Genomic DNA, 21,687 nt, shown 5'->3' with positions numbered 1-21,687 from the left:
ATATATATATATAGATATGTATATATGTATATATATATACGTCATTTGTAGTCCTTATGCTTAGATGGATCTTTTAGTGAATAAAATATATGTCTTTATATGCAGTATTGGCTGTATGTAGCATTGTACTATATATACTTATATAACTGTGTAAGTATATATTTTAAATCGTCACCGCATCGAACGAAACCACCCACCATCGCCTAATACTGTGCTGCTGCAAGCTATATTATTAGGGACTTACGACCAATCACACAGTAGCTGTTTATTTAGATTGGTGCACGCTAAGTCCTCATATGCTATATGCGTTAGGCGTTCCTATATTTAAGTATATAACTTCTAATATAGATACTACATACAACTATGCGTATCAATATAAATTGTTTTCGTCTATATGCTATAATATGCCAATTATTCTCATACATAACAGTCTACCTATAAATTTACAGTCCGTTCGAAAAGTACTTTAATTTATTACCTTGATAACGAATTGAAAATTAAGCCACCCCGAGCATTTTAATTTACTGCAATTGACTTATTGTTCACCATGTGTAAATCAAGTAATTATTTGCATACGAGGGTAGTTCGTTAAATTAATGAATTTTTGAGAAATATGATTTTTATCAGCAATAAATATATTGTAATAATTTTCAATATATATTGTAATAATTTTCAATATTTTATATACCTTTCCAATTCGTAGCAAATATTTAATTTTTTTATTCAACTTTTTAGCTTTCAAAGCATGAAACTGTTATGAATAAATAAATTAAGAAATCAAAATTACTTCATCCCTATTGGTAGACGCTGTATGAGGCAGAGCAATCGGCATAATGTTGTTGAAAGACAGAATTGCCAAACTTGGCCGGCTATTGTTCTTTTTGGCAAAGAAACTTACGAAATAAGCGATCAGAGATTGGCTTCACTTACTTAAAATGCTGTGGAGAATTTTTTGAACCAATACTTACAAATCTTTTACATAATAGTAACAGCGTGTTAAGTATAGTGTTAAGTATAGCCATTGCCAGTATATATATACTGGCAAATAATTCCACCTACCTGAAAGAAAAGAAAAAATATACATAAAAATAAATATAATATATGAGACATAACATACATTGAATTGTCAAAGTTTACTAGTTAAAGGGCATAGAACTTTAAAAGCTACAAATAGATCGGTCAAAGGACTAAAAAATTAGTGGAAATAGTCAGCTCGATACTTAAGTACAATACTATTTTCATTCCTCTATTTTCCTGCTAGATAGCGTTAAAAAAAAAACTCTTCTCTCCAAAAGTCGCTGACGGCCAATTTCGTTGCCAGACAACAACTGGAAATCCTGTCTATTCATTATTAAATGAAGTCACATTCGACAAATGTGTAAATTGAGAGGAAGCAAAGGAGAACTTAACATCCTGTCAACGGAAAAGCAAAAATTAACTTTCTTCAGCAAAAGTCTGAGAAAAATTAAAGAAATGCAGTGAGAGCGAAAAAGGCAGCATAATATCTCAAGGCATATTGTATAAACGGAAAGAGAAAAAAATATTCATGCAACGACATATGTACATGCATTTAGGCATTTCTCGGAGCCATGCTAAATATGTTCATACCTACTCTTATATACAGTTATGCTTGTTGCTCAGTCTTGTCTTGCAATAAATTTCCATTTAAAACGGGAAATTATGAAAATTTGTGTGCCTTATCCTGATAGAAATGTTGAAATTGTGGAAATATGCTGTTTGCAGTGGAAATAATGATGAGGGGCAGTGTTTTTCGAAGGCAGACGCCAATAAATTTTTATAAGAATATGATGTGTAAATATGCCTATAATGCGCAAATTGGCTTTATAACTTTTGTATGCGCTAACCAAACCATTTAGTGTAAGATATATTTTATTAGAGGATATGTTTATATAATAAGCTACAAAGTTCAGTTTCAGCAACACACTGGTGTTATACTAATTCAGTTCCATCCTAAAGGTAGGCAACAGAACGATTTTGGTATAGTTTTGGGCGTAGATCTCAGTCAAATCAATCTGTTTAACTGCCAAGTTGTTCGGATTAGAGTCGCTTACAACTAATTTTCGTAGTATGCACTAAGAATTATAGTAAGCCGCTCCTCCTGGTTCGATTGGTAACGGACTGTAACTATGATAAAGATTATGGCTCTAGTTTTAGCAAAGATATATTTAACGCTCTTAGCTTCTAGCTAGTGGAAGTTGAGCGTGGAGAGGAATTAACAAAATTGGTTTCAAGGTAAGTAGAATATTTTGAAAGGTTGTGAGACAAATAGGTAATACTTAAATACCCTTTCCAGACGGAACATTCAGAAAGTTAGCCCATTTTCATGGTGGAACGTCATATACTGAATCTAATATGGTTAGGCTGTCCAACGACTTTTCTTGGGTTTATTTCAATTTGTAAAATAACTTCCAAGGGTTGAGAGAGTTTTTAGAGAAATCTTTTCACTTGATAGATATCTTCAAGTGATCGATTAGGGATTCAAAAACCAATTTTGCAAGAACTCTAATGAATTGAGGTGATCTGAATTTATCTGCGACCGGAATATGACTCTAGAAGTCGACTTACATTAACACGAACTATGGCGTACGTTTAATAACATTTCATCGAACAATATTCAGGCACAGATTTATGCTTAAAATTCTAGCTTCGGCTTAATCTCACTCATACTCCGTGCGAAATCTAATTTAGATCCTCTTCGATTACAGCTGTTTGGGTGTCAGTGTAACCCAACTCACCGCTAAGCCATTATTACCACTTTTCCACACACATTTTCACTGTAGAAGTAGGAGTGCATAAAACAAAATCACTATTTTGACATTTTACCTGGCAGGTGGCAAAGCGAAACATAAAAAATGTCCAAAACCGTCATGACAACCAGGGTAATAACACTGGTGGCATGCAACAAGAAAGAAGAGGGATGAAAAAAACATAACCAAAAAATGAGAACAACAAAACCTGCGAACAGACGAAGAAAATACGAGTGCGAAGCACACAAAAAAAAATAATAATGAAAATAATTTGTAGTTGAGGTCAGCCAACTTTATGTAGACTTTGACGAGCGCACGGCGTGTCCTGTTCACGCACGCACATCAGGCACATTGGGCGTAGTGGACGGGGTAAATCACCACCTGCCACTCAACACCTGCGCCTTACACCCTGCGCCTTACCCTTTGTGCCATTCGGACGGTCTGACCAATTTTGCTGTGTGCATGAAGTCGGAAGCGCCCACAGCGATTGGAAGCGTTCAAGTGGCGCGTGAGTGGAGTAAAATAGAGCCGTTGGGCGATGAGTGTTGAGGAGTGAGCGGTGTGGTGCGCTTATTTGCTTATAGCGTTGCAAGCCTTACAAGCCGAGGTTGTATCGCATTATATGCCGTGGGCTATACTTTACAACAGGAGCTCTGTTTGGAGCACTTAATATTGTTAACTTGTGTATATATGTGTGTGTGCTTGTGTCTGGCAACCCGATTTCCATTTATTCATTCTCTATAGGCATGAACAATTGTGGCAACGCCACTCGAACGCGCTATGCGGATGGGGAAAATTAAGGGAAATTAAAGCAAAAAAGGGTTTGTTACTAAATTTCACGAATTTCGGTTCAATATCGTTTTCGTGGTATGGATTTTGAGTAAAATTAGTTGTTCCTCGTTGCCTTTGCTTATACCTTTCGGTCGTTTTGTTTATGTGTATATTGTTATTGTGACTTATGACGTCCGTGTTATTTCAATTTTGTGCCGTTAGCAACGAATTATGTGCAATATTCAAAGATTTATGACCATGTTCGACCTGCTTAATCAAATTCAAAGCAACAACCAGTGCCACGACAACAACAAGAATCGTAACTAATGCAACGCCCAAAAACCACTGGCGGCTATGAAGTGAGTTATGTTGAACAATCTGATGCAAAAAAGCAAAGCACAAGGAAGCTGTGAAGATAGAGAGACAGAGAGAGAGAGAGAGGGAGAGAGAGAAAAGGCGGGTAAACTGATTTCCTAGCGCCATGTTGCTTTAATTTTTATACACAGGCGTGGTGTTTTTGTAAATTTATGAGCTTTCTAAATTAATTGAGATGAATCATTGCGAAGTTTTGTATATATGCTATAGTGATCCAATCTAAACAATTTCTTCGTAGATTGCAACATTGCCTTAGACAATAATCCGTGCCAATTTTCGTGAATATATCTCCTCAAATAAAAAAGTTTTTCATACAAACACTTGATGCCCATTATTCAGTTTGTATAGCAGTTAAATGCTATAGTAATCCGATATGAAAAAATTCTGTGAAGATTACACCACTGCCTTAGACAATAACTCATGCCAAATTTCTTTAAGATAATTCAAATTAAAAAAAAAATTCTTTCAAGAACTTGATTTCCATCGTGCAGTTTATGTGGCAGCTATATGCTATAGTGATTCGATATTGGCGGTTCCAAGAAAAAACTGAGAGACAAGATCACTTGTATATACAGACGGGCAGAAGGACATCTCTAAATCAATTCAGCTCGTCATGCTGATCATTTATATATATGTATATATGTATTTAATAAGATATCTGACGTTTACTTCTGGGTGTTAAAAACTTCATTGTAAACTTATACCCTATACCTTCCGGCATCAGACATAAGGCAGGCTTTTAAGCTGCCGAACCACTGCATTATACTTCAAGCAGAGGTTTTTGCTATTGGGAAAGCCACAAAGCTAGCTTATAATGCATCAGCAGGCAACTCTAGAAGTAATATCTACGTAGACGGCCAAGCAGCAATCAATGCAATAACATTTGCCAAATCGGCCGGTTGAGAAGCAGAGCAGAAGTGGAGAGTGTCGCCAGGAACAAGCAACTTCACTTCTACTGGGAGCCAGGTCACAAACGCATGGATGGTAATGATATAGTGAACGATATTGCCAAGAGTGATGTGTGGCTGTCATCTGAAAACGTCACCGACATTGGTGAACCCATGTATTGTCTTCACCACGATTTGCCTTCACTACAAATAAACAATTATTATTTCGATACTCGGATCTAAAACCGCCATTTAAGCGGATTTTTTGCTATAAAATTAATTTAAAATATATTTCTAACAAATTGAGTGGTTTCACTCGAATGTAGTCCGTCCTTACTTTTTTGTAAATTGTTTAGATTATTTTAATCGCAATTTCTTCGCTGCCTTTTTACCGGCTTTCATCTCGATTAGTTTTCCTTTGATCAGTGGAATGCAATTACTTTTTTCGAAATATTTATTTTGTTGTACCAACATTAGATACAACTATAAATAAAAAATATATATAGACAAGAAGCTTACAAGCCACAAACACACACTTATCCACATTCAATTTGCTTTCAGAGCAAAAGCTAAAGGATATAGAAAAGGATAGTAAGGATATGCTACAAAAACAGCGTTCTAACAGCAGAGCCAGACAAAGGCGGAAGGAAATGAAGAGTAAATACTTATAAGTAATACCGTTTGTATTTTTATTAATAGAAAATTATATAACATGTTCAACAAAGCGATTAAAAAGTGCTTTATCACGAAACATAGCTCTAAAAATCCTTAATATTTATTAAGCTGTTGAACTGAAAAGAAATTTTTTGGTACAACATTTCTACCGTTAGGTGGCGCATTGAGATGATTTTGTTGGAATACGAACTTTTCGTAGAAAAACTTCAAAAACTCTTGTCTTATAACATATGGATCGCAAATATCTTTGACGCGAGCCAGGCTATGGCGATTACCAGGTTATTTGCCAAAGAACATTATAAAGGTATACCTGAATTTCATTTCTAAGTAAGCATAGTAACTTTTGAAAAATTTTTTTACCAGAAATATCACCATCGATATTATTAAAATAATACCAATACACTTGACATAAATGTTTTTTCATAATGCAAGTACAAAACTTGTAGGTTAAGCAAGCTCGTCTTGAACTAAGCGCTCAAATAAGGTTCTCAAATAAAATATTGACTTGGAAATATGCCTAGATAACGGAAAAGCTCAACTCAAATAAAATAAAAAAATACTAAATAATTTATCATAAATTATTCAAAAATCATGTGCTATTTTAAACTCTTAAGTTTGGACATTAAAAGCTTGCGATGGTGAGAGATATTAGGCTTTCCATTGACTCAGAACAGTATATCAACTACAATTGATGTGATGGGGTTAAACTCTAGAATAAGTGGGCTTAGCGGCATACGCTCGAGTGCGATATGACTCAGTTTTTCAAGAAGTGGTGTTTGCATTTCTGAAAGGTCTAGTCGGAGCAGGTCAAAATCTACATTGAGCACAAAACCATCTACAATAATGGCTTAGAGTCCCTAGTAAGCTGTTATTTACTTCAAAACAAATGCTGCATTGCAAGTTATGTTTTAAAAATATCATAAGTATTGCTAGAGAAAGCCTTTAATTATTATGTTATGCAGCTCGTAATCAATTCGTTCAGAAATATAGAAATTTTTTGCCGAAGAAGGACGACTCAACGTTAAATGGTGCTATTTATCAGCTTAATTATCGCTCAAACTTCAAGGTACGGCTAGGACTAAGCTTTGATTAATGAAATGTGACTACAGTTTACCTCAAGGATACTAAAAGATATTTTTTAGATAATAAAATATTCTTTTTCGATCGACTTATATGATAATTCAAACATTTGGAGGCCTCACGGTATGAGACACTGTAAGAGTTGAGGCCACAGAACCTGTTAAAATTGGCGAAAAGCGCTGGCATTCTAAAAACTGACTATTCCTCATGTACTACGTGACGGCATTCCAACAGTTATCGTTAAGGTATTATGTTACCAGAATAGCCTAACCTAATTCATATGAGTACTCACAAATCCTGTCTGTTTAGAGTGCAACAACTTGCTGTAAAACTTTTTTTTGGGTTCTACCGCTTGCGGTGAACTTCGCTGTGCGGCTTTTAGACTTTTTTAAGGTAGAAGTTCATACAATGGCGGTAGAAATCTGCGCTCTTTAACAACCGTAAAATCACTCCAGCTAGTCTTCTTGTAGTCATTCGATATTAAGCGGACTTAAAACCAAACTTTATGCATGACTAGTTAGCGGTAAATAAGTTTCAGCTCAAAGCACCACATTAATTAGTAAATTTTGGATGCACTAATACTTCTATATTCTAAGAAATGTATGTGTGCAAACATATTTCCTTTGAATAATTTACCAAACCCAGTCAGTCATAGAGCTTTCCTGCTCAACTAGTTTGCCGGTATTACCTAGTATCATATACAAAAACTATAAAATTATTTGTAACAACTAATCCCTAACAAATTGCACGTTTTATTATATAATTTGTATCTAGTGAAGTTGTACAATTACCTTAGAGCCACTAAAGAATTTCCACATAAATTACAGATGTATGTGTGCATATATACTTTTTGTGGCGAGAAGTTGAGGTAAATAACACCAATTGAATGGAGTTGTAGTTGTTAAAAGTGCTAGAAAAAGTAAGTGAAATAGTTTGCTAACGAAAAGTGTAGACGAAAGAGAATTTTTGAAGCTCAACAAACTTTTAGTGGTTATTAAAATTAATGATATTTTCTAAATTAAAATGTCAAAGCAAAGTTCAACACAATTCAGAACTTGAAAACTACATATCTATACACAAATATATATATATATATTCAACTAGATAAGCTTGTTTTGAGGTCTGTGGTTGCAGCAGGCAGGTAACAGGCCTGTTGTGGCACGTCCTCGGTACACAGCACAGCTGCGTAGAAAGCGATTTACTAAAATTAATGCAGTTGATGGCCACTTTAAAACAAACTTTCACCTTAGCAATGATAAGTGCCGAAGTTAGTACGGTTAGTTTGCGTGCTTCAAAAATAAGCAAAACAAACGGAAAGTTATTAAATAAATACCGCAACTGTTGGTAAATGACATACAGCAGGCAGTTAACGGTTGTAGTGGGCGTGACTAATGGGCGGTAGACAACATTAATGAGCTTCGTATGAACACGCGGTAATTGCTTGCGCTTAATGCCGGCCTTCGTTAATTACCGGGAGTTAACGTCAATACATATGCACATACATAAGTACCTACAGCCATATATATATACTACATACATACTAGTAATAAGATCACATAACCAAATGTAGTATGCCGTTACATTTGTGGTCATTAAATCAGTGACTGCGCCATGTGGGCAATCAATATCCTTAATACGAAACTGTGCGTTTACTGTGCCGCAACTATGCAATCCAATTGCTAGAAGAGCTGGCAATTTATCAGTACTTGTTATTGTTGCTCGTTCACTATGTATATACAAATATATGTTTGTATGCATTGTTAACGTTGACAGTTGAGCTTCATTAAAGTTGAATTTCTATTAAAACGCATCGAAACCTCGAAGGACTAATTTGATGAAACATCAAGGCGGCAACATATGCGCATGTGAGCTATGAATTATGCATTAAGTAAATGCATACATACAGACATAGTCGCAGAAATAGAATATGCCGTCAGGTTCTCATATTTCAACAGTTTTCGAGCTTCGTAGCTGATAATACCCTTCAAAAATCAAAAAGTTGCCACACAGGAACTAGATTTTGCTCGATTAGCTTGTATGACAGCTACATATATGCTATAATGGTCCGATCTGGACCTAATATAATATATGAATATTATAGCATTGTCTGTGATAATAAACTGTGTCAAATGTCGTGAACATATCTTGCCAAGTAAAAAAGTTTTCCATACAAGAACTTTTTTGGATTTGATTCTTCAGTTTGTATGGCAGCTATATGCTATAGTGGTGCGATATCGGCTGTTCCGACAAATTACCAGCTTCTCGGAGAGAAAATGACAAGTGCAAAGTTTCAGATGGAAATCTCGAAAGCTGAACATCTAGTATCGCGTATATACAGACAGACTGATGGACATGGCAAAATCGACACAGCTCGTCATGCTGATCGTTCGGGGGATGAATAGAAATAGTGTGCTGTACTTCAACTACTCTTACTGAAAGTGAGGTTAGGTTTCAAAAATAAAATATATCAATCTAAGTAAACTTAAGTGCTTAAAAAATACCCATCATTAGATAGACGCTTATTTTACCAACCACCTACCGGTTCATTAGTGTCAGTACATTATTAACTAACCAATTTACGCACGTGGCAATATTACACATACATACACCACATACATGTATCTACATATTTCCGTATGAGCGTAATTTCCTCTAACAATGGAGCTCAAGAGCAAAATAGAAAATTGTCTTTGGCTAGCCGGAGAAGGTGGCGACTGCAACACACAAGCGTATTAAGGCCAACATGATTGTGTTGACTCCTTAGTGACAAAGGGTAATAGCTACAACAAAAATAAAACAAAGCCACAAAAATATGTACATATGTAACAACTGCTGCTCAATAAAATAGTCTCAAATTGAGTTTATCTGTGTGTGGCAGTGGTCCGATTAAGCCCAAGATCTTAACATATGTAGCAAGTTTCCTTGGATATCCTAATTTTTACTCAAGTTATCGTTTACACGAACGGACAGACAGTCACCCTTATCCATTTACATATATATAATAAAATTCCATAACTATCTCGATACAAACAACTGTTAGGTGAACAAAACTATACAATTATACTCTCTGTAGCAACATGTTGCGAGAGTATAAAAATTCTGTCCGGTGCTTTCTTATGATGTTTTGATTTTTTGGTCTCTACAAAAGCTGTTGAGAGAGTTAAAAAAAAAATTAAATAACTGATCAGCAATGTTTAACACATTGACTCCGGTTACATTTATTCTCTCTCTTTTTTCTATTTAATAAACCTACGGTCATTTTTGACTCAGATCCAATTTCTTCAGTCATGTGGGAGAGTGACTTTTGGAGTGCCCCCGCTTGAGGTACCAACTTATAAATTGTGCCCTTTTTGGCTTAGATCCTTTAATATCCAAATGCTGCAATTTTTCCAAGCCTTTGGAAGAAAAAATTTTTGAGTGCTCCGCTTGAGGTTCCAACCAATTAGTTGTGGTATCAGCATGAGGTCACTCATTCAAAAGGAAGTTCCAACAATAGATCGTATTTAGGTATGAGTAATTGTTGTTACTAATTTTTGAGGCGACCTTTCCACTCAGCTTTTCTGATGTAAAAAAGCTTCGGTAAAAGCTTTTAATTCATAAAGACAAATGACCAGTTGGGGACAGCGTGAACAATTTTAGGACATTTGTAGTTATCACTAGAGTCGACATTTCTTTAATACCTTTGCAGTTTGTGTGTGTCCCATTAATACAAAATACTTAACGATTATGTGTTTAATCTTCCTGACACCTTTTAAGCTTCTTCTACTCATTGGTTGTATCTACTTTCATTACAAATAAAATAGATTTTCTTCTATGTTCTTCACTATACCTTATTTAACATTATTATTTCATTTTGTTTTTGCTTTTTTGGTTTAATTTTAGCATGCTTTATTTGTCCGTTCCGGGTCATTCTGGTGGTTTCTATTTATTTATACTTTTGTGGTTTTCCATTGGCTTTTTTGTTTGCATTTACTCTTTCCACATATGTATCGTATATATATGTATATAGCACTCCATCCATGATGTATATGTTCATAAATGTGCGTCGGTTACTCATACCACTGTATTTCATTATTATCCTGATTTCTCAGCTTACGAATTGTTACTCGTACTATTTACCATTGGCTTAGTTCCATTTTTATATTTAATCCTAGGAAGTTATGTTCTGTGTGCTTACTGAAAAGCTCCCCTTTCGCAGTGGAAAGCAATAAGATTTACAGTTAAGCGAGAGTATGTAGGATAGTTAACGACTACCGCTTAGGTAGTTTTCGGTTCGACGCCTGCCATTCACGAAATTTATTAGGAATTTCTTTCCTCCTTAAATATTACTCATCTCTGGAGTATAGAGCCTCAACAAGGTTGCGCTATCTCACACGATTGAGAGCTGTTGTCTTTGCGACGTCCCAATTAAATTTGGCATCGGTTAGTTCGTGTAGAGACCATCGCTTCCTTGCAGTCTTCTCTCATAATCTGATCATCAGTACTCTTTTATGCTCCTTATAGGGAAGCTACTTAAGTAACAGGTGAACAAATGTGTATGACGAAAGGTCAACACGAAGCTTTCACTCTATGTAGAGAAATAATCAGAGTTAAAATGAAGATACTCATTTAATTTTAATATGAATTTGAAATAGAGGTATCAAACTATTCAATTTGTTTTTTGTACTGTCCAAAGAAAATACGCTGATAAAAATTAAAAGCTGTTGGGGATAGGTAAGCAAAGCGCTCTCAGTACTAACTCTCATAAGAAATAATGCTTTCAAATTACGAAATAAAGCTGTGCGAATAGATAATTTCAAGAGAGTTACGAAAAAATGTGGAAAGTTAATTTTAAGCATATAGGTTGTATCCAACTGACGGTCACTATGCTCATATGATTGAGGGGAAAGTGCCAAGAAGCAGTAACTAAAGATATAAGTGGCACTTAAGTTGCACATTAGTTTTGAAAAGTCGTCAATTTCTACCAAAAAATTCGAAACATAATCTTAATCAAGTGATTCTTTCTCGGCAGTGTCCTGTTAGGAAACCGCCTCTAAAGCAAAATACTCGCACAAGAACTTCCTTAAAACTAAAATAATAACAAAAAACGCGTTTCTATGTATTGATATGTGAATATGTATGTTATTAAAGCACAATTTTTTCACAATAGTATCAGAAGCCTCCTTCATACCACAAACTAACTGTTTTCGTCAAAATACCTATGTTTATTTAGTCGTTAAAGCAATTTTCCAGGTTTTACTTGTGGATATTGGCTCGACATCTCTACAGCACTCATTCACACATACTCTAAATAGAAGTCTATATGCAAATTTTTTCCTAAGAGTATAGTTTTCTATACCTACATACATACATTCTTACAGGTATTTATATAAACCTATTGTCATGCGTATAGTGCGACAGTAAATATGTTTTCCCTAGTATGTTTTCATTGAAAATTCTAATTGCCTACCGCCTTCGGTTGTCAAGTAATCAAATAAATTGTTTTGTTCGAATTTCCCAATACAAGCTTAGTGTGTTTGCAGTTATTTACTAGAGGTAGACAAATTTATATATATAAATTGATTTTAAATGTTCCTTTCAATGTTTTTGAGCAATTAGAAAAACCAAAGAACAAATATAAATAAGCAAAAACGTTAACTTCGGTTGCACCGAAGCTAGAATACCCTTCACAAAGTTTCCATATATAAACTTAATTTTGATCGTTCAGTTTGTATGGCAGCTCTATGCTATAGTGGTCCGATATCGGTGGTTCCAGCGTACAATAAACAAGAATACAATTTTCAAATTTGAGGTTTAGGAAAATTAAGTTTAATTTAGTAGATTTTTAAGAGTTTCGCATAATAATTTTGGAAGAAATTAGAGGTGTTTTAAATTAATATTTAATTTTTGTAAAGATATTTTCAAATCTATTATTCTATATTTTTCAATAGTCTCAAAACGAATTTAAAATCTTCAACCACGCTCGGACCAAAACTGTACCAGTTCCCTCAACAAAACACTTGTATTATACTCTAAACTGCAATTTTACAAAACTGAAGTGGTCTTTATAAAAAGACACTTTCATATTAAAAATTCACTTTAAGATAATGAAAAAATATGTTTTTATTACTATTTACTAGAATTTTAGTATATTTTCTTTTAGAGAAATTCCACCAGCCCAAAAGAGACCGTATTTATTAACTGAGAATGAGCGGAGTGTGTGGTTGTAGCATATAATCAAGTTCAAAACTACCTCGTCGTGATAATCGCTCTCTTTTTTCCACATAATATCACGATATCAAAGATCTACCGGTCCGTGTGGGTCTTTCGCCGATCAGGTCAGGATCGACTTATTATAATATTTTATGCATTTTTCGACTGTCGAATTTGCGAAAGTCAAAAGTATATATATATTTTTTTAATTGTTGCTCAATTGTTGAACTATGATATCAGTGACAGCGTTACAATAGCTATCTTCGATTCGGCATTTCTCTGCTCGCTTCTGCTCTCTTTCAAAAAAATTATATGTAAATTCGTGCAAGAGAGTATGCGGATACCACGAATGTGGTATAGCCGCATCGTCAGTTTTATTATTGTGAATGCTTCAAATGTATTTTTTTCTTGTATTTTTAAATTAATGAGAATAAGTTATAAACATATTTTAAGTTATGATGGCGTTGCCATATTGCATAAAAATTAGAATTGTATAGTTTTTTATTTGTTTTTTTTGTGTTCTATATGTAATAATATCTATTACCTGTTGCTAATATGTTGTTAATATTACACAACGTATTTACTACAGTCTGGCAATTCCAAGACAACTCTGAAATGAGGAAATTAAAAACTTGACTTTTTTTTTGTTTTGTTGATTTGCGTTTTTTTTTACCGAAACCTGTAAAATAATTATGGAGGCTTTTTCAGAGTTGAAATTTCCAAATTTTGTAAATTTTATACAAAAAACTAACAGTATTTTTCGGGGTTTTATTTAAAACATAGAATTTCTCATTTATAATCACTATTGTTATTTAAGCAGAAAAATATAATATATCAAAATAAGTTATAAAAATATTTTTAGCTATAACAGTGTTGCCACATTGCATAAAATTGTGATTTCATATTTTTTTTCCACATCAACACTCACCTGTTGTTCCATTTTCTGATTGCGACTGCTGACTGCAGACATTCTTTGTATTTGTTGCTGCCTGTTGATTTATTTATTTTTTTGATTTATATTTTTATTATTTTTTTATATAATAATTTTCTTTATTTATGTCTTTTACAGTGTTTTCCTTTGTTATGCAAAATTTCTGTTTTGCTAAAATGTAAAAACAATAATTTCATTATATTCCCACTATATCTCTTTTAACTTTTTCTTCCTTCATTGCTTCAAAGTTTTACACGTCAAAGTACCGCTATCACCGGCGAAGTGGTAAAATAAACAAAAAGCGAGTTGCAAACATTGTCAGATGTGATAGAGAATAATGCAGGAAAACACAACAACAATATTAATAGACACCGCACAACAACAATAGGCGCACATAATCACTGACAACAACAATAAAAACTAATAGACAGACATATTCACTTGAGCACATGTTTCTACACACACACATGCACATACATACAATTATATATATATATATTTCATTTTTCATATTTAACGTTGTTTTGTTGTTACTGTTGTTATAGTTACCAAATGGAAATTCGATTTATTAAGTGAATGGTGACGACAAAATATACGCGCCGAGTCACTGTGGCGCTTACTTTGCGCTCATACGTATGGCTGTGTGCGTCTTTTAACTTCTTCCCCACAACACACATACACACATGAACATAATTTCATGTGTTTGTCCTCACATCGCTTGTAGTTGCTTGCTGGCGTGTCAAAGCGCCTTAACAGTTGTTGAAATGCTTAAAATGCATGAGCATGGGCACACGCTTGGTCCAAGAGTTGACGCGGTGGCGCGGTAGGTAAAGTAAAGCAGAGCGCACTCTGGGCTACACACAACTACATATGTACAGACACATACAAAAAGTGGTGAATGAATCAATCGCTGTTGTTCGCCAATCGTTGATGTTGTGTTTGTGGCGTAAGGGCAGGAGGAGAGTGTCAGCAGCAGATGTGTCGCGGCTATGGCTGGTCTAATGAATGCAGACAAGAAGAAATAGGTACATACATATATACATATGTGTATATATTTAGAGAAAGAGGAAAATAAAATTAAATTGCTAACGATTCAATATACAAATGCATATACACATACATATGTACAAGTATATGTAAAAGAAGAATCGCGCGGTACGTGCTGCAGTGGTTTGCGGTTGACGAAAATTGCTCCAGAAAATTGAAATATAATTTTTGTGTTAAAAACCAATGTTAAATGCCATCCTGTTGCGCATTTCTTGCCACGATATTGAGTTACAACCAACAAAAAATGTACTTGAAATTGAGGCTGGGTTGAAAAATTTATGTAAACAAGAACAAAGGTTACCTTCGACTGCATCGAAGCTAAGATACCCTTCACAGTTGAATCTTTATAGCAGTAAATGGTGTAAAAAGATCTTTATCTTGATTTTGATTTCCGAAAAATAAGCAGGTTTATGGCAGCAGAGAATAACGCGTATAAAATTTCAGATCGTTATCTCAAAAACTGAGAAACTAGTTCTCGTATATAGAGACAGATGGCCATGGCTAAAACGAATCAGCTTGCTTCTGTATTTTATAGAAAAGGGATGGCCTGAAGCTTCGAATACCATAATTACATGGTCAAAATAGTAGATCCAAGCTCCTTCTGTTTCGCGGATAATTTGCAAATTAAGATAACTTTGATAAATTCGGGTTCAAATTGTTAAAAAACAGTAACTCAGCGATGGATTTTGAGTTACTTTCAGGTGATTCAAATAAACGATAAAACACACTCGATATGATAAAGAGTCTTCGAAGAACAGGTCTTGAACAATCGAAGTTTTTATTACAGAAATATACTCCATTGGAAACGACTTTCTTTTTTTTTAAACGGATATAATTTAATAATTTATTTATAATCATTTTTATTTTTTTTTTTTAATATTTCTTTGAGTTTTTTTGTATCTCTTTTATGTTTTATTTTGTTTTTTTTTACTCTAAATTTTTTTTTGAATATTTTATTTATTATATTTTTTATAATTTCATTTTATTTAACTTATTTTATTTTAATTTATATTATTTAATTTTTAATATGATTTTTAATTTTTTTTAACTACAGATTTTTTATTTTTTTGTTTTAATTTTGAACGATTTCTGTACATATTTTTTTTTGTCTTTTTTTTGATAATGTAAAACGATTGCTATACATATTTTTTTTTATAAAAACATAATGCACTTTTCAACATTTTGACAAAACTGTGTTTTATGTAGTTTTTATAATTGTATTATATAATATTATCGTTATTTTAGTTTACTTAAGTTTTTTTTAATATCAGAGTTTTTTTGTTTAGAAATTGTAAACTGTTTTTATAAATATTTTTTTGTAAAAAATTATGCACTTTTTTACAAATTTGTTTTAATTTTTTGGTTTTTATAATTTCCTTATATAATTTTTAACATAGTTTTTAACTATTGTTATCCTTTCATATAATTTTCTTGTTTGTTTCATTATTAAAAAAAAAAAGATTTTTATAATTAATATAATAAATGGGTTTCTAGTTTTTATCCCACTAATTAAACATTTTTGAAGGAATTTGTTTTTTAATTTTTACGAAACTATTATGTTTTACAATAGTTTTTAAATTGTAGTTATCTTTTTATATATTTTTAATTGTTTTATATTTAAAACAAATTTTTTTTTCTAATAAACTAGATAAATGGGTTACTAGTTTTTTTCGGACATATTGAAAAAAAATGTGTTTTTGATTTTTTTTTTTTAAGATACGTGTTTTTTAGGTAATATTTTGTGTTGATTTTTACTAAACTAGTATGTTTTACTTATTTAATTTTACTTTATTTAATTGTTAACATAGTTTTTAAATCACAATTAAACAAAAATTTTTTTATAATAAACCAAATAAATGTTTTCTGTTTTTTCAATATATTAAAATTGTTTTTTTTTTAATATTATATGTGGAAATTATATTTTTTTTTTAATTTTTATAAAAATTTTTTTTTTTAAGTTTGGCCAATAAAATAATTAATAACACTTTTTTTATGCGGTATTTTATCTATTGTATTTTAATTTATATTTTTACATCACTTTTAATATTATTTTTATTTTGGTTTGACTTTTAAAATTATTATTATTGTCTTATTTTTATATTTTAATATACAATATTACATATTTTTTCTGTTTTCCTTTTTACTCATTAGTTGGGTTTTTTAACCTAGAAAAGGTGTAAAATATTGCACAGTGCCAACACCACGTTCTTAGCCACACACACACACTTCCACAAACACATACAAATATCGCTTTGTTTTTCACTTTTGCGTGGCTTGCCACACAACAAAACTGCTAAATTTTTGCCACACATTTTGTTTTTGCTATTGCAATTGTTTTGTTGTCACCTTTGTTGTGGTTGCAGTTGCCAATTCGCATATTGCCAGCAATTTTCACAAATTCTTATTACAAATATGATTTTCAAAGACACTCTCCTACAAATTCGCTTCATTTAACAATTCAATGTTAACAACAAATTGGCACAAATTGGTTGTGAATGCAAAGTATGACGTCATTTTCGAGAATTTGTTTGAGAATAGCATAACAGCAATAAATTTACAACAAAAAAAATTTTTTTTCTATATTAAACATAACACACTAATATATTTCACCTTTGCCAAAAAATTCAAAATTTATTTTCTAAGTTTTGAAATCAACCGTACGTTGCCGTGTTAAAAGTGAACTAACTAACGGACACGAAAATTTTACAACCGCACACGGCGTCACAAAGCGTTAAACTGACTAAATGTTGCAGTGACACAGCAAACTGAAGTTGAACTGTCGACAACCGCACGACCTGCCGCTGCTGGCAAAACATCCTGGCTGGCCGAATATCCTGTCGACAGCAGCGACAGCTGTATTGGTGTGTACATGCACTTTTCAACCCTCAACCACAAACAGTCGTTTTTATGCGCTCTCTTCTTAACAGTGACTAATGCATACGAGAAAATGTTAATAACAGCACACTCTACGGACGCTCTCAGCGCTCACTCTCTGCCGTTAACACAAATCAACAAAAATAACACTCAACGCTCATGTGCTCAGCCGCTCGCTGCAAACTAATGTCACTGTTAAAAAATAAAATAAACAAGCAGCTGATTTAACAGACTGCAAACTACTCATCGCATGTTAACCGTTTTAGTGGCGCCGCATTTTTTCTACAAACGTTAACCAACGCTCGCTCAGCTACGCTCTTCCGTAAGACTTGTGCACTCAGTCTGCATAGTAATGGCATATTTTTAGTATACTTATAAGTTGTTGCTTTTTTGACGGCATTGCATTTGTATTCTACGCAGCAGCTGTGACTTTGAAAAATACCAACAACTGCTCATCGTCGCAAAAACAACTGCAAACCGAATACATATTCAGCCAGGGGTTAAGCATACAGGCGCTCGCGTGCATCTTTATATGCGTCTCGGCATTACTGTAAAATTTGGTAGACAGCGTTGCATTTATGATTATTGCACGGCATACAAAGTAGTCGTCATGTGGCTAAGCGCTCGTAAGAAGTTTACGTCGGTAATGCAGTGTAGTTTGCGTTCAGATTTCTATACTTACATGCAATAAAGAGGACTGTCTGATAAATCCAAGATCTTCGGAATGGCATTAGTATTCTAACGTGTATTTTTTGGAGGTGTGGTTTTCTATGAGGCAATATTTTTTACGGAGTTGGTCCTTTTGTTAGCTATTAGTTCATAGAACAGACTTACTCCGGCACAACGTTTACAAATCGTGCTGCTGTGGATCGGAGTATCAAAGAAGACCCAAATGATTCCCTCCGACATTGCGCGCTAAAATTGGAGCTGTGCCCATACACTTTATAAAAGATTTGGCGAGTGATGATTATGCTCAATCCATTGTTGATACGCCGTTACATTCTCAAAAAGTCACTGTTTAGTATGATGTATTGGCAAAGGGTATCATTGGTTCATATTTCTTCACAAATGAAGCCGTCTTTTTTGTTACAATTGGGAATGCTATAGAACCATGATTAATGACTTTTTCGTACCTAAATTGGAGGATGTTGATGTGGGCGACCTTTGGTCCAACAAAACGGCGCTACATGCCATATATCCAACGAAACAATCAATATATTATAGGAAACCTTTGGTGAGCGCATTATCTCGCATCGTGGGCCTGTGACGTGGCCTCCCACATCGTGCGATTTGACACCGTTGAACTATTTTCGGTTGGGCTATTTGAATTCGGTTGGCTACGCAGATAAGTCCGATATGATTGAAGAGAATTGTTGCAAATAGTGGTCGAAAATTGGGCCTTTCGACTGGAATGTATAAATGGCGGCCGGCAGCTAAATTTTTGGCCATAACATTAAATTATATCTTGAAAACCACATGTCTAAAAAAAAAACATCGTTTACTTCAAGAAACAGCTTAGTCCGAAACTTAGTCTTGTCCCTGCTATACTCCAACTGCCTTAACAAATCCGAAAAATATGTTTTCTGTCGGTGGCGGCGATGCTCCAGCTGCCTTAACAGTAAATAGAAACTGTTTTTTCATCATCTTTGCATAGTCGTTGTAGATTAGTCGACCTAAAAAACGGCCTTTGTGGCCGATAAGATTTTCCTCACCATTTTTTGGTAACTGTTGTGCACCAGTTGTCCAGGTTTCAACGACCGTCACAAAATGACACTAAAACTCCGTCCGATTGTGCTTAAAGTGCGTCAAACAATGCTGCGAGGTTCAACGTTTGCGCTTATTGTAGGGTGTAATGGACTAAGCACACGCCTCTCTTGATATGTCTACTGTCTCAGCTATGCACACCTTCGATCGGCGACTTCAAAATTATAAGCTGAAAATTTACTGACCCTAAACAAAAAAACACAAAACACTGATTGAATCACCGACCGGTAGTTATCTCTTTGAATTTTTCTAAAAATCGACTTCCAAACGCGATCGTTGCCACTAGTTCAATTCGGTTGAAATTTTGTTAGCAACTTTCTACGAGCATACAATTAGCTTCTCATGCGATACTAGCGCTTGCACTCGTAGGGAGCCTAGGGAAATATATTTTTTAAGCCATGAGTTTTTAATTTCATCTAAGTAGCTATAATATCTAAGGGGATTAAACTTGAAATTTGGTATCAGCTTTTTATTCATAAATCATAAAGTGTCATATGGCTTCTTTAAAAATTGTATATTATGTACAGTTTAAATATATGTTACATTAGTGTGTAATATCTTTGAAATCTCCAGCATTTATTACTAGTGTCTAGTGCCCAATTCCTCCATTAAAATTTCCTGAAACCGCGTACGCACCCGCAATTGCTGCACTATGTCCAAGCGATTCATATACGGCAAGAGTGAGCGAAAGAACAGTAAATTTTCATTATCCTCATTCGAATCGGCTGCCACTCGCGTTTCAACTGATTTGCCCAGCTCAGTTGGCGCTTTCTTGCTTGGACAGTTGTAGAGTTCGTCGCGCAGTTGTGCAGCCGCTGACTCGTCGTCGTAGTCTTCGGCGCTGTGTGTGTAGCCACGCTTATTATTCGCATATTTCGGATCCACCATTTGCGGCGCGACCGCAACAAAAGGTGGTAGATCATATTCAATTTCTAATCTACCCTCATCGCACGCATTCTCTTCAGCGCGCTCATGTTTGCATTCGGTTACACACGAGTTTGCACTTTCATGTTCCTCGTCCAGCGTGTAAACTTTACGAATGCTTTGAAAATGATTGTATGTGTCGGCAGTTTCAGACGTCTCCAGGGTGGGTGAAACATCTTCGATTTGACTTTTGCTATCATCCCAGCTATTAACCGAATCGGAGGAGCGTATATCAATGATCGATTCTGGTTTAATATCGATTACTTGTTTGCGTGGGGTGTGTGTGTTTAGCAAGAAGATTAAATTGTTAAAATGTGTCCATTTCGGTTTTTCGCGCTCATCAATGTAATAATTATCGCCGCTAGTATAGACTGGCACCTTTTTTAATTCTTTTAAGAATTGATCGCGTAAGCTTCGCCACTTAATTTTGGCTGTGTTCTCTGAAAGAAGTGCAAAGTAGAAAAGAGGTGTTTAGAAATGCTAGATTTATGTGCTACAAAACTTTTCAATAGTATTGTAGAATAACGGTATTTACATTATTTTTGCAGAATATATAAAAGTTTAGAGGTACTAGCGGTACTCATTAACGCATTCGAAAAGTTCCACGGTTAACGGTATCACGCCCACTCGCGCTTAAAAATCTACGGAATTCGCTCAAACTCCTTTCGCAATCTACGAAATAATCGATAACAATGTTTGTCGAAATGTAGATATGTGTGTATAGCGTAAAATCTACGCGTTTTTTTTGTACCCATCGCATCGTTTTTACTCGCAGTGTTGATTTTTGCAAACACTTAAATATGTACGTATATACAATATGTGTAGACCAAAGACATGTTCTTCCTATGAAATTTTCTGGCATCGCTATATTTATTTTGGTATATACATATGGATGCTTAAGAATATACAAAATGTCAACTATATATTTTTTTTAGGCATTTATCTGTATACTCACTTGATATTTTACAAGCGTCCGCTACTTCTTGCCAAAGCTTATCGGTTATTTTTTGCTGCTTCTTACCCAATGGTATTTTTTTCTTATCCCATAAAAATTCTCTTTTGCGTATTTCGTCTATAAAATCCTCCATCTTCGTTGCAGTGCGCGACAATACTGCGGGTAGTGCGTTATTTTCGATGTCAGCGAACTCGCAGTCGACGCGATAAACGCAATTACCAACGGATAGTGTTGATACGAATGCGAGAGTGAGAAAGACTCGTGTATACCAGAGAGCATCAAAGAAAAAATGTTGTGTGTTCTCTGTGAATACTTATTTGCAATATAAATATGGATATGAATGTTTGTGTGTATATACGTAAATGTAGGATGTGAGTACTGGCTTTTGTCAACAATAACAAAGTGTGTGGATACCGAACCGAGTCGAGCTGTATTTATTGGATT

General features: G+C 34.2%; 2 protein-coding genes across 3 annotated transcripts in view; both read right to left on the bottom strand.

The window, feature by feature from the left end:
* ktub (Tub domain-containing protein ktub) overlaps window positions 1–17,620 on the bottom strand; it is an 82,764-nt gene extending 65,144 nt beyond the window's left edge. For both annotated transcript variants that reach the window (XR_011396155.1, XM_036374803.2), the window contains exons 1-2: window positions 17,337–17,620; window positions 13,677–13,850 (exon numbers count right to left, since the gene is read on the bottom strand). Coding sequence is in view for 1 of the 2 variants with exons in the window: in XM_036374803.2 (XP_036230696.2) it covers window positions 13,677–13,718 (42 nt within the window). In the remaining variant the exon portion in view is untranslated. The remainder of the gene's footprint in view (window positions 1–13,676; window positions 13,851–17,336) is intronic.
* Window positions 17,621–19,859: 2,239 nt separating this feature from the next.
* Window positions 19,860–21,490, bottom strand: LOC106626791 (uncharacterized). The gene is made up of 2 exons (XM_014246624.3): window positions 21,244–21,490; window positions 19,860–20,728 (listed from the first exon to the last, which is right to left on the bottom strand). The coding sequence occupies exons 1-2, from the start codon at window positions 21,374–21,376 to the stop codon at window positions 19,947–19,949; spliced, it is 915 nt and encodes a 304-aa protein (XP_014102099.2). The 5' UTR covers window positions 21,377–21,490; the 3' UTR covers window positions 19,860–19,946.
* Window positions 21,491–21,687: the final 197 nt, after the last annotated feature.

The sequence above is a fragment of the Bactrocera oleae genome, chromosome 4 (genome assembly GCF_042242935.1).
Source record: "Bactrocera oleae isolate idBacOlea1 chromosome 4, idBacOlea1, whole genome shotgun sequence".
NCBI classification, from domain to species: domain Eukaryota; kingdom Metazoa; phylum Arthropoda; class Insecta; order Diptera; family Tephritidae; genus Bactrocera; species Bactrocera oleae.
The sequence above is the reverse complement of the archived record's forward strand: the minus strand, read 5'-3'. Positions and strand labels throughout refer to the sequence as shown.

Bases quoted from the DNA above. Each gene is read 5' to 3' on its own strand.
- LOC106626791 (XM_014246624.3), bottom strand. From the start codon at position 21,376: ATGGAGGATTTTATAGACGAAATACGCAAAAGAGAATTTTTATGGGAT. The intron at 20,729-21,243 runs GTGAGTATACAG...CACTTCTTTCAG, and splicing joins GGACGCTTGTAAAATATCAA to AGAACACAGCCAAAATTAAG.